We start from the raw sequence: 17,694 nt of genomic DNA on the forward strand, positions 1-17,694 counted from the left end.
TCCTGCTCCGCTGAGGACGTCACTCTGCCTTCCTGCTCTGCTGAGAACGTCCCTTCACACTCAAGAAGGGCTGACGAGACGGCCCACCAAGTCAAGCAACTGTCTAAAGCTGACGACACAATTTCCCAAGCCTGGGTCTTGCCTAATGACCTCGGCGTACCAGCCCCGGTCTCATGTCTGCTCCTTGAGGAACCTGTTACTTATTGGACAAGGCCTGCATTGGAACCTGAGAGGCTGTGAAGACATTTTGCCTAGAGGGCCAGGACTGCCGGGGGAGGGAGTGTATTTTGTGTATTTACTTTTATATCCACTGTATCTAAGTCCCACTGACAGATCTTTGGAGTTTAATGGTTAACCATTGTCATCACACCTCCTTCACAGATATATAAGGTCAATAGCTTCTATACAGCAAAGAATCTGGAAAATAGCAAAAATGTATCACAAGATCAAATTCCAGCTGGCACAGTTAGAGATTCTTACAAGGAGGGTTTGGAAACAGACCACAAATCCTGCTGAAGGGCAGCTGTTACTTTGCACACGAGGGAGAAGAGGGTGTCCAATATTGCTCTTATTTTAGTCTAATGCATAAGAGACACAGAAGTCAAACACACAACAGACTTAAAAGTGCAGAATCTGTCCATATTAATTTATGCCACACATTATTTGCATTCATATCTGTAACATTAAAATAAACAGATCACTTTGCACAGAAGCTATAAGATAGTACTCAGAGATGACTTTTTTTTTTTTTTAAATATTGGAATTATACGTTATTACTCAAAAATAAATGGTTTTAAGCTTTTTTTTTTTTTTTTTTTTAGATATGACTAGTCCATCTGCAAACCCTTCTGTCCTTTAGGTCATTAACTCATTGACCCAATGCAGAGGAAATGGTGTTCTGGAGGCGGTCCTTTTATATCACTGTTGAGTAAAAGGTTTAGACTGCCTACACAGAGGAGCTGTGTTGTAATTTAAAACCTGCTGAAGGCTGCAACTGCCCCAAGCCTTTCACTTACACACACATACACACTGAGCAGCAGGCTTTGTTCTAGAATCCGGCTCAACTCTGTGCTCAGAACAGCACACAGCACAGAGAAACCTACACGTTGGACTTACTAAGTGGATGAAACATCGACTGTGCTTCCCTGTGATCAGGTAGTCTTTCCCTGAGTGTGTGTGTGTGTGTGTGTGTGCGCGTGTGTGTGTGTTTGTGTGTGTATGTATGTATGTGTGTGTGTGTCAGGGGGGTCTTTTGTGTGGAGGGAAACTCCATTGCCAGATGACTTACAGTACAGTTCACTCTCCATTCAGAGCTATATGTGTTGCCAGAAAGGTGTTCTCTATTATAGTTCTTGCATGGATACAACTTTCACTGTAGCTTTAAAATAAACTTGCCTGCAACATGGATGGCTTTGTGTGCAGAGTTTATTTAAACTGTAAAAGAAAACTGAGAATGCTTTTAAGATAAAAATGTTGATTTTTATGGCTTTTCAAGGTACTGACTCTGACAAGTAATTTAGAACAGGCTGGGGAACATGTTAAGCGTGTTAAAACATTAAACGTGTACCGTTGGAATGAGCAGTGTGTATCGAACAGAATTATTTAAATTCATTCAGATTTTTTTCTGGTTCATCTCATCAGCCGGACACCTGATAATTTAAAATACTGTTTGTATGACTGTCCTTTCCTCTCCATTCAGAAAGCTCAAATGGTTTTAATTAAGCACTTGAAGCTATTCAAGCTCTCTCTCTCTCTCTCTCACTCTCTCAAAGGGAGAGGGCATAATGCAGACAGAATGGGAAGTACAGAACAAGGCAAAGGGGGCAGAGAGAGAGAAAGCTCTCTCTCTCTCTCTCTCTCATTCTCTCAAAGGGGGAGGGCATCATGCAAACAGAATGGGAAGTACAGAACAAGGCAAAGGGGGCAGAGAGAGAGAAAAAACTTGCTCTCTCTCTCTCTCTCTCTCTCTCTCGCTCTCTCTCTCTCTTCCCCCCTTGCCTTGTTCTGTATTTCCCATTCTGTCTGCATGATGCCCTCCCCCTTTGAGAGAAAGCTCTCTCTCTCTCTCTCTCTCTCTCTCTCTCTCTCTCTCTGCCCCCTTTGCCTTGTTCTGCTCTCCCCATTCTCTCTGCATTATGCTGATTGATGTATTCGGTCATGGTTATGTAATTGAGGGTGGTGGAGTGTGTGGGAGAACTCTGTCTGCTCCAGAAAAAAGATCAGTCAAGTTTAATTTTGGGTGGCAGGAAAGGATATAAAATATATTTTACAACACTCTAATCAGTAACATTGTTTTTATGCAGAGACTTACACAAACATATTTATTCATGCCCTCTATTATCACAGTAAATATAAGTGGCCTAAGCTCTACACAGATAATGTCGTGTTGCCTGAGCATTGCTCCACTTCATCTTGGGTACTGTCAGGTTGATGTAAAACCGGCTGCTCATGGATGTTCAATCATTGGTCATTCCTGACAAGACTCTGATTTGAGCTGTACAGAATGTACATATTTTGTACTGAACTGCCCTGTAAGATATTATGTGTGTGTGTGTTTTTTTTTTATAGTTTCAAATTACTGACAGAGTTTGTTCGGCCCAATCGTCTAAAGATACAAGGTCACCATCATTTAAACACTGTCTATAAACACACATCTATAAAATCTATCATATAGTATTTCAGCTGTGAATACAACCACAAAGGAATATAGCTCTGTGCTAAGAGGGGTGCTATCTATCAAAGGAGAAAACCTTGCCAAGAGCCTTTCAAAGCATAGATATTGCTAATATCCCTGTGCACAGTGATTACATTGAGCAAATTAGTGAGATTAGATATTCTAAAATCAGCAGAGTTAGGGAATTTAAACAGAGCACAGTAAGGGCCATATTCAGAGTTGAGTTAAGCGTGTGTAGTGGGGAGTAAATACTGAAATTGAGCACACTGGTATTCTGACTTTAGAGTCGTATGAGAATTGCATGCTGGGCAGAGTTTTTCAAGAACAGAGGTTTTTTGTTTTTTTTTTGCATTATGCCGCCGAATTAAGTCTGGCGCCACTGTCTGACAGTTTGATTTAACCACAATTCATGTTTTGACCAAAAACCTATGGAATGCCATTTGAGGAAGAGCAGCGTGTCATTAAATTCTTTAACCTGTTATTATCTGTTACTGCTGCAGTCACATGCTGCTGGGTAATGTGAGAAATAGGTCATGGATTTGTTTAGAAGATGTTATATATGAAATGTGTTCTTGTTCTTATATTCATCATGTTTAATAATAGTCACACTCTAATTGTATCCCACAAAGTGAGAAATCTGATTAGTATGCTTTCTCTTGATGCATCATAGATGAGCTCTGATTGGATCTTCTGTACAGTTGTCCTGACATACTTCTTGTATAGACTAATAGTTCAACTTTAATTGTCAGAAAAAATGTGCACAAATCCTTATTGCCAACATTTTTTTTTTTACCTTGTTAACTGAAATATTTACATGTGGATATAAGAAAAAGAACTTAATTCCGTGTCATAGTCCCAATGAAATGAGTGTTTTCAAGCCTTCGCCCACAGTACACTATAAGCGGAGCAGATTAATCAGCTTGTCATCATATTAGTTTTATTTTATTTTTATTTATTTTTTCATTTTTTAAAACTATCTCTTGCGTTTATGTTACATTGCATTATATTTGACAGTGAAGAAAAAATGCTGTCTTTGTCTTCAGGCTATATTTTCTATCCCCCAGTTGTTTTTGGTATAAAGGTAAGTGTTTGTATTTAAAGACAGTTGTCTAAACCCTACTAAAAACATGTCTCAGTCCTCAAAGGTGTGAACTACACACAGGTGATTGGCATAATCTGAATGGGGTGCACAGAAAATTTCCTTAAGCATGTGTGTAACCTGTTTCTGAATACATGTAACTTTCCTTGCATTAATACTGACATAACTTTGGGACTTGAATATGGCTTCAAATGAATACGTACAGTACAGCCCTCATACAAACCCAGTACTCTTCTATTCCTTCAACTCCAAACAAAGTCTCCATGTGTTTAGATGTATTCCCAATATTACAGGGTGTTTACACTGGCACTTTGGACCTTTGGGCCTCACACACATTTGTGTGTGTGGATAAAATGCTTCAGCATTTGGCACAATGATAATACTGCATGTTCCTGAACCATATACACAAACTAAATTTAATCACTGACTTAAAGGCCCAGATTCAAATCCCTGGGCAAATCGCAAGTCTCCAGCTGCACTGTCTTGTTAGTTTTTCTCTTGTCTGCTTAGCTCATGGACACAGATAAACTTGATTGTGTTTGGTTCAGGTTTGCAGCTATAGTCTCACTTTGTTACCTATGTTAATTGGTATTGCTCCTGATTATATCATAGAGATGCTAGTGTTTTGGATATAATGATGTATGTGTATTTACAGTTTCAGTATTGTTCGGGCAGCAAGGGCTTACTTTAAATAGTTGTAGTTAGTTAGCAGATGTTTAGCCTGGAGCTGACTTCATCATGTAAATGAGCATATGCCTGGCTAAAGATGTTATGCTACAGATGTTCTTGCTGTCTCTTAACATGCACTCTCTCATCCTGCTGAATAGCACAAAGCCATTAATCACAAGCACATTGGTAAGAAAAGAGTAAATGCTCATGTTTGGTTGTTTGCTTGAATTATCTGTGCATTTAGGGACGCTGCTGTGATTGTGAGCTGTATTTGCTGCCATTGTCCACCATCTCACCTGAAGTTTTGAAACTCTACAACTTAAGTATATTTATTTGCATGGCACATTGCATTTTTATGCTTTGTGACTCTACCTGATCTGTACCACAAATGTCACTTCATGACATTACAGCTCATGTTGTGACATTTTGAAATAACAAATACAGTAAGCTATGTAATAGTGTATGAGTAATCTTAAAATTGATTCTCACAGTTGCACATACTGGAACCTCATGCTAAAATGTAGGTAATGTTTTTCAGTCGCAACATGTAATTTTTTAAACGTGAGTCAGAGTTCCTAGATGTGGATCTTTATCAACTCTATATGGCAACATGAATTGCTGACCCTGATGTGTAGTCTCAGGAAGCTTCCTGTTAAAAACACGTGGCGATTATTACATGATTTTTGAGGTTAAGGTTTCATATCAACACTAAATATCTTATCTCTGGCAGTCTGCTTTTCATTTCGATTTCTTTCAGAGTTTTGTTTATATGAAATATGGATTTGTTTTTGTTTTTTTTCAGGATATAAACTTGGCACACATATACATGTATTTATAAAAGAAGCTTTAATTAAATCTGTCCTCAATTATATCTGACCTATTCAAAGCCTAAAAAAAAAACCAATAACAACAACTCTAATTATAAATATATAATATATTAATAATATAAATTATAACTGCAGGTGAGGTGTACAACAGTTCAGTTTACAACCTGATTTCATCCTGATTTCACCCATAATTATAAATATATATTTTATTTCATGTTATTTTATTTCAAGTTTTCCTTTTATGCAACACTAACCCTTCACTGCAACTTATTTTTTAGATTTACTGAAATAATTATTTTTATATTTATATTTGCTTTCCTTGGATCTTGGACTTAGCTTGTTGAATGCATTCCTTTTATTGACTTTCTATCTCAACACCTGCATAAATTATGGTGTTTCGTGTAAATTAGATGTATATGATGGTAAATTGGCACTTGCTATATGCATATAACATGTAAATAAGGGACTAGTGAACAGGAAATCATACCCAGAGCTCAGCTCTTTCATCAATATAACAGTTTTATGAGAGACACAAAGTTTTCAATGCCATTCAATTCTGCTTTTCTTTTTTATGCAACTTAGATGAATTAAAGCCAATGCTACTAATGGAAAATAATTATAAATATATCTGTAGTTATACAGAATGTGTGAGCTCTCCTTAACAACTATAATCAGGATATAATATAGCTATAATATAGTTGTTAAGGAGAGCTCATACATTCTGAGCGCCATAAAATAAAATGTGTTTTTGCCTTCATTACAGGTAAAAAACACAGTACATTTTATGGCGCTTTTACAGCTTTTGTGCAGTTGAGAAAATGTTGGTATGATGTCTGTTTTTCTCTTCACCTTTGTGTGAATGTACATATTTGTTTTTAATCAGGGACTGCAACTGCACCTGTTTACTTGGATAGCAGTGAGGTCTCCAAAAGGACTGAGCTGACCAGGCATAACTCTCACCATGCGACTCTTCACTGGTTTGCTGCTGCTGGTCCTGGTGTTTATAGTGGCTGAGGCACGGAGGGGAAAGAGACTAGGACAAGATAAATCGCGGGGCAGAAGCAAGTCAAACTCTGTTAAGCGCTTTGCAGGCAGCTGCAAAGAGTACATAGAGAATGGTGATAAGTTTCTTGACTGCCAGGACTGCCATTTGACTGCTGTCCTGCTTGATTGGCCAGAGGATATTGACCACCTTTTGCTGGCACAGAACAGGTTAAAAGTGCTGCAAGACAACACCTTCAGTCATTTTCGAAACCTAGTGAGTTTGGATTTGCAGCTGAATGAGATTTCACTAATCATGGAAGGTGCTTTTAGTGGCTTAAGCAAGCTCACCACCTTACTGCTACAACACAACCGCCTTCAAGTGGTTTCTGAAGCCATGTTCATCCCCATGCCTCGACTTAGATACCTGCGCCTTCATGACAATCCATGGACATGCAACTGCCAGCTGGACAGCCTGGTCTACTTCCTGCAGGTGCCAAGCAACCGTTACATGGGTAACTTTGCAAAATGTGCAGAGCCCACAAGGTTTTGGGGGCAGCAGCTGAAGACGCTGGATCCTAAGTTGCTGTGCATGCCACCCATGCAGTCACAAGTTCATCTACCTAGACTGCATTCTGATACAGCGTTGCTGTGCCACATTCGTGATTTTCCCAAACCGCTGCTTGACTGCAGGAGCAGAGGTGAGAGCACCACAAAAACCAGTAACATCTTTTACAGGGTAAATGTTTTCAAGTGTAGGCATACAGTTCTTGGTGTTGCCAGAATTCTACAACTCCAAGTTCTGTTTGTTTATATGGAAAATCCAATTTTTAGATTCAGCTAATGTCAGCATGTTGTAAATATGTCCCAAACCACACACTAGAAATTTGACATACCATTTAGGAGAACAGTAGGCAATTGGAAACACAGACTTTCCCAACAGAAGTCAGTATTCAGAAATAAAAGATCTTTGAACACTATAATTGACCAAAGCAAGTAAATTGAGAGAAGAAAAATATTTTAGAAAATAAGGTTTCTCTTAGTATTCTCCATTGGTGTTGGTATTCTGAAAATGGCATAAAACATTTGCACAAAATAAAAACCTAAACATTTAAGATTCAGATTCAAAAAAGCAAAGGATGTTTGAAGAAGTTTGTCTTTTGCAATCTTTTAAAGCTGCTTAAAGGCAAAATTAGGTAGAAAATTAAACTGATTTACTTCACCTGCTGGCAGTTATGTGAACTCCATTCATCTTAACTGAAGACAGATTTGATTAACACTTTATTTATAAATATAGATTTATGAATATAAGTTCCTGCCCTGAACCCCCAGTGACAAATTTAGATTGGTAAATAAATAACATTATATATATATATATATAATGTTATTATAATATTAATTTTATATTAATATATTAATATTATAATATATATATATATATATATATATATATATATATATATATATATATATATATATATATATATATTCTAGACAATACATGAAATACCCATCCAGGTACTTCATGTATTTACTGCCCCTACCCAATTCAGGTATTTCATGTCTGGAGAAAGAAGAATGAAGAAAGAATACTCTGTCCACAGTCAAGCATGGTGGTGGCTCGGTGATGCGCTGGGGCTGCTTTGCATAATTTTGATTGCAACTGTATATACAGCTCTGGAAAAAATTATGAGACCACTTCAAATTTTTCTTAAATCAGCATCTTTACATGTATGGCAGTCATTCCATTCCAGTGTCTGTTGAATTCCAACACAGGCACAGCGCATTCTACTGAATGAGATCCTGGTTAGGTGATCACCTGAACCAAATTTATTTAATGAGGAAAAGCCTCTGCTTTTATAAAAACTACTGCTGTGGTCATCACTATCCTCTTGCAATAGTACCAGCTGGATGGCAAAGACAGTACTAGTAGTACCTCAAAAGTAATTGGAATAAAAAATAACTATTAACCATGCCAAGAGTTGAAAATGAAAGTTTTGAGTGAGGAAAAGGAGGATTCAGTTCTGGCTTTACTGGCAGAGGGATACAGTGAGCGTTGGGTTGCTTCCATCCTTCCTTAGAATTTCAAAGATAGCGTTTCATAGGAACAAGGTCAAGCAGCAGACACTGGGGACAACAAAGCTACAGACCGGCAGAGGGTGAAAATGACTCTCCACTAACCGGGATGACCACCAACTCATTCAAATGTCACTCAACAACCATAAGATGAGACAAAAAGACAAAAAGAATGGCAAACGGCAGCTGGGGTGAAGTGCATGGCGAGGACGATTTGAAACAGGTTCCTAAGGGCAGGGATGAATCGTGCAAAGCTAGAAAAATAGCCCTTCATCAATGAGAAGCAAAGAAGAGCCAAGCTGAGGTTTGCAAAAGACCATAAGCATTGAACCGTGGCGGACTGGAGTAAGGTCATCTTCACTGATGAGTCCAATTTTCAGCTTTGCCCAACACCTGGTCATCTAATGGTTAGACGGAGACCTGGACAGGCCTACAAGTCAGTGTCTCGCACCCACTGTGACATTTGGTGGAAGATCGGTGATGATCTGGGGTGCTTCAGCAAGGCTGGAATCGGGTAGATTTGGGCAGAAAATGACAACTGGTCAAAATAACAAAAAAGTAGCTCTAACTGGCAATATTTTTTATTTGGAATTTGGGAGAAAGGTTATCAGGAGTTAACAGAATAAAAGAAAAATGTTTACTTTACCCAAACACAGTAAAACCAGAGAGAGTGATAATTTTGCAATGGTCTCTGCAAATGTCATTCTAATTTCAAATGTTAGTATTCAAATATAATTTGACAGATGTAGTGTCTTTTTTGATGTAGTGTAGATGTGGTGTAATTTTTTTTTGATGTAGTGTAGATGTAGTGTAATTTTGCAATGGTCTCTGCAAATGTCATTCTAATATCAAATGTTAGTATTCATATATGATTTGACAGTTGATCGGTCTGTCATATATATATATATATATATATATATATATATATATATATATATATAAAATCACTCACGCTCTTACTCTCTCTAAATAAAATCCAAAAAGTATTTTGGCTACATAGTACAGACATTGCTGCCTTTAGTTGGTGTTGGATAGATGGTGAAAAGTGGACTTTAATTTCTTTAAGTTTAATATAATTTAAGTCATATTAGATCAGTCTCTAACACAAATTATGAGACAGGCATACCTTGACCAAAAATAACCTTATTTTGATAGATTTTACACCCACTGTTACTCTAAAATATACAAGACTAGGAAGATGTTTTGGTGACTTAAATTTTTTTGGGGGAGAGTATGCCCAGACCCAATAAAACATATATATATATATATATATATATATATATATATATATATATATATATATATATATATATATATTATACCTCTCACATTCAATTGCTTTTATTTCCAGCAAATGCCTTAACATGTTTTTATATTTGTATTAATATAAAAACATTCAACAACTGAGACATAAACTGAACAAGTTTCTCAGACATTTGAGGAACAAAAATGGAATAATGAGTAGTTTTATTCCTGACAAAGGGGGAGGGGGGGGCATATCTTAACCACTGAGCTACCACTACCATTTATTTTTGGTGTGTGTCCCTGCAGCGGTAAAAATGGCAAATGACAGATATAAAACAAACAGAAAATCGGCAGCTTTCCAGCCCTAATTTGCTCATTCCCCTGTATTCCTGCTGCAGACTCTCACTAAACCATGTGCCCAGCTGCCACAGTAATGTCTGTGGGGCTCGTTACAAAAATAGTCATTTAATTACACTGTATTTGCAATAGAGAGTGCTATCATACTTTCCCAGGAAACATCTTGCCAAGGTCTTACCAGGTCACTGCTGGTTCTGACTGACAAGAAAATCTCCAGAGAATCACCTCGAATCAACCTGGGATCTGTCAAATTATCTGTTCAAATCCTCCTCACAACAAACGCAATGATGAATAGCGAATGGTGGTTCAATGTTTAAAGGGTCTGGCTTATTGAGCAAAAGCTCAGGTGTTCAAGCCCCAGCACTGTCAAGCTGCCACTGTTGGCCCCCTTCAGCGAGGCCCATAATTTGCTCCAGGGGTGCAGTATCATGGCTGACCCAGAGAGAGAAGTATACCCATTCACACTTCAATTCAAACCCAACACGAATCTATGTGACAGAACCCAATTTGTTTTTGGGGGTTTTTTGCATTTTTTTACAATTACCATCCATCCAACCATCCACCTTCAACCGCTTACTCCTTTTCAGGGTCACGGGGGAACCTGGAGCCTATCCCAGGAAGCATCAGGCACAAGGCAGGGTACACCCTGGACAGGGTGCCAGTCCATCACAGGGCACAATCACATACACACTCATTCATACACTACAGACACTTTAGACACGCCAATCAGCCTACCATGCATGTCTTTGGACTGGGAGGAAACCGGAGTACCCGGAGTAAACCCCCCCCCCCCGCAGCATGGGGAGAACATGCAAACTCCGCACACACATGGCCCCGGCGGGAATCAAACCACGGACCCTGGAGGTGTGAGGCGAATGTGCTAACCACTAAGCCACCGTGCGCCCTTTTTACAATTTACACCATGATATTAAAAACTAATTTGGGATTCTTTTTACGATTACCATGATACTAAAAACTAAAGTGATACTAAAACTAAATGCAAACTAAAAGTAATGATTTTCAAAAGAAAACAAAATCAAAACTATTTATGCACCATTAACAGTTATGAAACTGAAGTTTAAAACCAAAATAGAAAATGAAATAAAAATAAAAACTAGCAAAATTTTTAAAACTATAATAACCCTGCATTGGACTATAAAGTTTCCTTTATATGGACAGCAGCTCCTCTTGGAAAATGACACTGGCAGGCCCTTCTTCCTTTCTATGAATACAACAATGCCTCCGACTATTGGTTAGGACTATGATAGGACAGTGACTGCATTTTAGTGCAGCATGACAGCAACACACTGATGATAGTGAATATTTATTCCACATTTCAAGTGTTAATTTCCCACAACACTCCCCCCACATCCGCTTCAGCTTAAGCATGTGCGATGGTGAGCACACTCAGAGGAAAGCACTATCTACCCTGTTCCACATACATGACTGATAAGAGAGAGAGAGTACTAATAAAGTAATTAAGGCTAATGTGCTTAGCCTCTTAAAAGGGTTCTACTTTGAACCTTTTCCTCTTAAGGAAATATTTTGTTCTACACAGAACCATTATGGGGTCACCCAGAGATTAATTGTAGTAGGAGGAACTTGTGACCTCCTGATTGCTTTTCTGTTGCACTACTTTGAAGCCCGTAAGATAAAATACTTAATAAAGAAGTTTAGCTTTGTTTTTCATGCTGCCTTCCTTTTAATGGAATTACTTTTAGTAATCGGCAGTCTTATTCAGGTTTATCAATGTATTTTATGTGGTTGATGTTAAATTCCCTCTTAAAAAATTTAAATTGCACCCTTAAAGGTTCTGTATAGAACCCTATAACAGAATACTACCCTATCAAAAAAGGTTTAAAGTAGAACCCTTTTAGTAGACTAAAGACCATTAAGTACTTAAGTACGACATTTGTGTTGATCACAAGACTTTCACAAACGGTGTTTAAATATTATATTTCAAACAGGCCTGTACCCAGAACATCAGCAACAAAGCTGAACCAGTACACACACTGTCCTCTTCTGTCTGTTCCACTGTCTCATTATTAACATGGTGCAGTAGTGGTTTTTAGGGGACATGATGAAAGAAGAACCGATTAAGAACGATGTGAGGTAAACAGATGCCTTTCAAAGCCAGTAAAAATGTTTAGCCAGGAAACAAAAATATTTTCTTTATATTTATTTAATTTAATTTATATAATTTATTAAGTATTTCTTTCATGCTGTGCACTATATTGTGTTATCTCTTCATTTCTGCATCCAAAACTGGCCATTTCTTAAAATATCTCAACAATACTGTCACACTTTGTAGGCCATGATACTGTAGCACTACAGTACATTATCACCCCTGTGCACAATGACATTTGAAGTACCTAAAAAATAAACTAAGACAATTTAGTAGCATTGTACATGGTGTGAGCTCAAAGTCAGACCCACAGAAGCTCTGCCTCTGACTGACACAAGCTGTACAGTATTACTCTGCTGAAATATGACCATAAAGAGCAACAGACCACAGCCAATGCCAGGGCTTGGTGGGTTAAATCTTTGGCAGCTGGACCTTGTCTTTCAGTGCAGTCAAATGAACAACAGAAGGATCTGGGCTTTCTCTGCTCCCCTCAGAAAAGCTGAGTCAACACTGCAGCAGAGAAAAAAAGCCTCACCATGATCCCATTATGGCCTGAGATTGGATAGATGACTGGCTTGGGATTTCATTTCTCAGCAAAAAACCCCACAGACATCTATTTTTGAAGAAATTGTGCAGTAACAGAGGAAGAGTCTTGTAATACTTATTTCAGCTATTTGCTTGAGTTAAAATAACAACATTAGTTTATAGCTCTTATAAAAAAAAAACACTAAAACTAGAGCTAGAACTCCGTAAAGATGATATGATTACTACTAAATACAGAGTATAGACAAACTACAGAATTATTTAACGTTTATACAGTAATCTGTTAACATTTGTTTAGTTGAGCTTTCCTTAAGCTATGGAGCAGGTGTTCTGGTAAAGTTGAGATAGGAAAGGAAACATGGGCTGTATCTGTTTAACATGTCAGTGATTCTTCTGCCCACGAGGGTCCTGATGACATTTCCTTAGATTGCTAGATGATTGATGTTTCACATGGCCATTAAAGTTTCAGTTTAAAATGTGCTGCATAAAATTGGTACCAGTTTACTTAATGGAGTAATACATTAGCAAGCCTAGGAAGGTTTGTTGGACATGATGACATTTACAGACTGTATTTGAAAACACACACAGCCATAACTACTCATAAAATAAACAATGGGAGATTTCCATGGCCATGACTTGCCTCATTTGTACTTACTACATAGTTTCAGCCCCTTAATCCATACAAACATAGACAACACAGAAGCTCACTTTTAGCTCTAGTACCAGTAAGTATTATTAGAATAAGAATGCCTTTACGGACCACCAATGTTGACCAAACTGTACCAGAGCCTTGAGCAATTACTGTGGGAGATTTTCCATCTATGGTTAGCCAGTTGGAAAGTATTTTGCTCCAGGGTTTCCAGTTTGATCCTGAGCTTAGGATACTGTCATGTCTTGTACCCCTTAAAAACATGCTACTGTAGTGGGTGAACTGGCTATACTAAATTGTCCCTAGCTGCGTTGGACACCCATGGACACCCATTTGGACTGACTTTTCCCCATATGTATTCCTGGAATATGCTCAGAATCCACTGAAAACCTGAGCAGGATAAAGCAAGATGAATGAATGATATAAATGTGTATGCAAATCCTTATGACGAACTTTAGTGCACGAGCAGGTGCGCGAGCACCTGCTTCTCCCATGTGGACAGTTGTGATATTTCGACACGTGCATCTGTTTATGTTTCTGTTATGTCTCCTCCCAGTCCTGTCATTGGTTGTGGTGTCACGTGTGTCTGTATTGCCCTCAGCTGTTAGCAGTTACGAGGCTGATCATGTCGGCATATATACCGCGCGCCTCCCAACACTCAACGTGGAATATTAGAGTAGATAGATTAGATGATTTAGATGTAGATGTGTTTCATTGTGAATGTCATAGTCATAGTCATAGCCCATGTCTTAGTTCATGTTTAGGTTCGTTAGTTTAGTTCACGCTGGTTTCTCCGCTACCAGTCCCTCGCTGTTGTTTATGTTTCTCGTTTTGTTTATCGACCTTGTTTTCCGTGACCACAACCTTGATTCCTGCCTAGCCCTGTGTATGCCTGTTTGCCGATCACCTGACCTCTTGCATGTTTTGGATTACGTTTCTGGATCCCGTTTTGGATTTACCTGCCTGTGTTTCGCAATAAAGAAAACCGTTCCAACTGCGCTTGCATCCGTACAATCTCTGTTACGTCACTATACGTGACAGAATATTCCACCCCACAATGGATGCAGCACGAGAACGGAGAGGACGCAGGACCCGGAAGTCCACGCCAATCATCCCCGCCTTGGACTCTATGCAGTTTCCACAAAAGACTTTCGTGGACCTTCCCGATCGGTATGATGGGTTCTTTGGTTACCCGGACTATTTTATGGTAGACTGTCAGTTCTACTTCTCCAGCCTGTTTGACCCGAAGCCAGAGGAGAAGCAATGGATAAGGTTCATGGTGTCCCGGTTTTTTTGGCCCAGCTCGTAATTGGGCGCAGCGATTAGCAGCCATGAGATCCCGGGTACTGGAGGACAGTAGGCAATTTTTGGACCTGTTTTTGAAGGAGTTTGGAGAACCAGGGCAGAGCTACAACCTGGATAAGCTGTTGAAGGGAGTCAATGTGGCGAACAATGCTGACCTGCCGTTCCACATGCATTATGAGTGGATGAGCCACCAAGTGTATGTTAACACGGACCACCAAACTCTGCTCACACCCAAGTCAGTTGACCAAGTTCCGCTCATGTCCAAGCCTGCTGACCAAGTTCTGCTCATGTCCAAGCCTGCTCACCCAGTTAACCAAGTTCCGCTCATGTCCAAGCCTGCTGACCAAGTTCCGCTCATGTCCAAGCCTGCTGACCCAGTTGACCAAGTTCCGCTCACGCCCAAGTCTACCGACACGGCCGCCCAAGTTCTGCCCATGCCCAAGTCTACCGACACGGCCGCCCAAGTTCTGCCCATGCCCAAATCTACCGACATAGCCGCCCAAGTTCTGCCCGTGCCCCAGTCTACCGACACGGCTGCCCAAGTTCTGCCCACGCCCGAGTCTACCGACACGGCCGACCAAGTTCTGCCCATGCCCGAGTCTACTGACCCGGCCGACCAAGTTCTGCCCATGCCCGAGTCTACCGACCCGGCCGACCACGTTCTGCTCAAGCCCGAGTCCGCCGACACCGATAGCCAAGTTCTGCTCACGCCCAAGTCTGCCGACACCGACAGCCAAGTTCTGCTCACGCCCCAGTCTGCCGACACGGACAGCCAAGTTCTGCTCACGCCCCAGTCTGCTGACACGGACAGCCAAGTTCTGCTCATGCCCGAGTCCGCCGACACGGCCAACCATGCTCTGCTCAAACCCGAGACTCACATGGTGACCTCTGAGCCCCAGCCTGAGACCTACGAGGAAGTATCAACTCCAGAGCTGCAGCCTGAGATTAACCTGGCGACCTCGGTGCCCCCGTATGAGGTCGTCGCTCTGCCTTTCTGCTCGGCTGTGGTCATCTCTATGCCTTCCTGCTCCACGGAGGACATCATTCCGCCCTCCTGCTTCGTGGAGAGCTTCATTCCTCTCCCTGGCCTCACGGAGACCCATGCTCCTCTTCCTGGCCTCGCGGAGACCCACGCTCCTCTCCCTGGCCTCGCAGGGGACCTCGCTTCGCTTTCCTGCACTGCTGAGTACAGCGATCTGTTTCCCTGCTCCGCCGAGGACTTCGCTCAGCCTGCCTGCTCGGCTGTGGTCGTCGCTCTGCCCTCCTGGTCAGCCGGGGACGTCGCTCTGCTTACCTGCTCCGCCGAGGACGTCGCTCCGCTTTCCTGCTCCGCCGAGGACGTCGCTCCGCTTTCCTGCTCCGCCGAGGACGTCGCTCCGCTTTCCTGCTCCGCCGAGGACGTCGCTCCGCTTTCATGCTCCGCCGAGGACGTCGCTCCGCTTTCCTGTTCAGCCGAGGACGTCGCTCCGCTTTCATGCTCCGCCGAGGACGTCGCTCCGCTTTCCTGCTCCGACGAGGACGTCGCTCCACTTTCCTGCTCCGCCGAGGACGTCGCTCCGCTTTCATGCTCCGACGAGGACGTCGCTCCGCTTTCATGCTCCGACGAGGACGTCGCCCTGCTTCCCTGCTCCGACGAGGACATCGCCCTGCTTCCCTGCTCCGTCAAGATTTTGCCAAGAACGCCGTGCGGTCGCCTGGCTCTGCTTGGGATGTTCTGCCCAGGGGGCCAGGGCTGCCAATGAAGATGGATGTCTCGTGGCACTCCAGGAGGAGTGCTTTTGGGGGGGTTTCTGTCATGAGTCCCCCTTTGTGCAGCACGCTGTGGAGCATGTGAGCGCGCGTGCACGAGCAGGTGCACGAGCACCTGCTTCTCCCGTGTGGACAGTTGTGACATTTCGACACGTGCATCTGTTTATGTTTCTGTTATGTCTCCTCCCCGTCCTGTCATTGGTTTTGGTGTCACGTGTGTCTGTATTGCCCTCAGCTGTTAGCAGTTACGAGGCTGATCATGTCGGCATATATACCGCGTGCCTCCCAACACTCAACGTGGAATATTAGAGTAGATAGATTAGATGATTTAGATGTAGATGTGTTTCATTGTGAATGTCATAGTCATAGTCATAGCCCATGTCTTAGTTCATGTTTAGGTTCATTAGTTTAGTTCACGCTGGTTTCTCCGCTACCAGTCCCTCGCTGTTGTTTATGTTTCTCGTTTTGTTTATCGACCTTGTTTTCCGTGACCACAACCTTGATTCCTGCCTAGCCCTGTGTATACCTGTTTGCCGATCACCTGACCTCTTGCATGTTTTGGATTACATTTCTGGATCCTGTTTTGGATTTACCTGCCTGTGTTTCTCAATAAAGAAAACCGTTCCAACTGCGCTTGCATCCGTACAATCTCCGTTATGTCACGATACGTGACATTTAGTATACAAGAATGACAAGAAAACCCTGAAATTATTGGTACCCATCATTTTAAAAAGTGCAAAATTAACTGTATAAAATTATTATAAAAATAATTCTTATTAATTTTTAAGTAATAGTATTTTTTCTCAAAACATACACTCACTGGCCAATTATTAGGAAAACCTGCACATCTGCTTGTTCATGCAGGTATCTTACGCATTACATAAAACAGAGGTTCCTTTTTGGGCAAATGTCCGCAAATGGCATAAGAGTAAAAATCAGTTTTAAATTTTGTTTAGCCTATTTCTATATTTGTTTATCTTTATTATTATCCATCCATCTTCCATACCGCTTATTCTACACAGGGCTGCAGGGGAGTCTGGAGCCTATCCCAGGGAACTTGGGGCACAAGGCGGGGGACACCCGGGACAGGGTGGCAACCCATCACAGGGCACAATAGCCTCACACCCATTCACACACTCACAATTTGGAAATGCCAATCAGCCTATAACGCATGTCTTTGGACTAGGGGAGGAAACCAGAGTACCTGGAGGAAACCCCAGAAGCACAGGGAGAGCATGCAAACACACACACAGAGATTCAAACCCCCAACCAAGGAGGAGTGAGGCAAACGTGCTAACCATAAGCCACTGTGCACTATTGTTGTTATTATTATTAGTAGTAGTAGTAGTAGTAGTAGTAGTAGTGGTGGTAGTAGTAGTAGTAGTAGTAGTAGTG

At 41.2% G+C, this 17,694-nt stretch overlaps 1 protein-coding gene across 1 annotated transcript in view; it reads left to right on the plus strand.

The window, feature by feature from the left end:
* The first annotated feature begins 252 nt into the window (after positions 1–252).
* lrrc17 (leucine rich repeat containing 17) overlaps positions 253–17,694 on the plus strand; it is a 28,523-nt gene continuing 11,081 nt past the window's right edge. Inside the window, exons 1-2 of the mRNA XM_053642522.1 lie at positions 253–1,155; positions 6,153–6,951. Of these exons, the coding sequence (XP_053498497.1) occupies positions 6,231–6,951 (721 nt within the window). The 5' untranslated portion in view covers positions 253–1,155; positions 6,153–6,230. The remainder of the gene's footprint in view (positions 1,156–6,152; positions 6,952–17,694) is intronic.

This window comes from Ictalurus furcatus, chromosome 14 (assembly GCF_023375685.1).
Source record: "Ictalurus furcatus strain D&B chromosome 14, Billie_1.0, whole genome shotgun sequence".
NCBI lineage: Eukaryota > Metazoa > Chordata > Actinopteri > Siluriformes > Ictaluridae > Ictalurus > Ictalurus furcatus.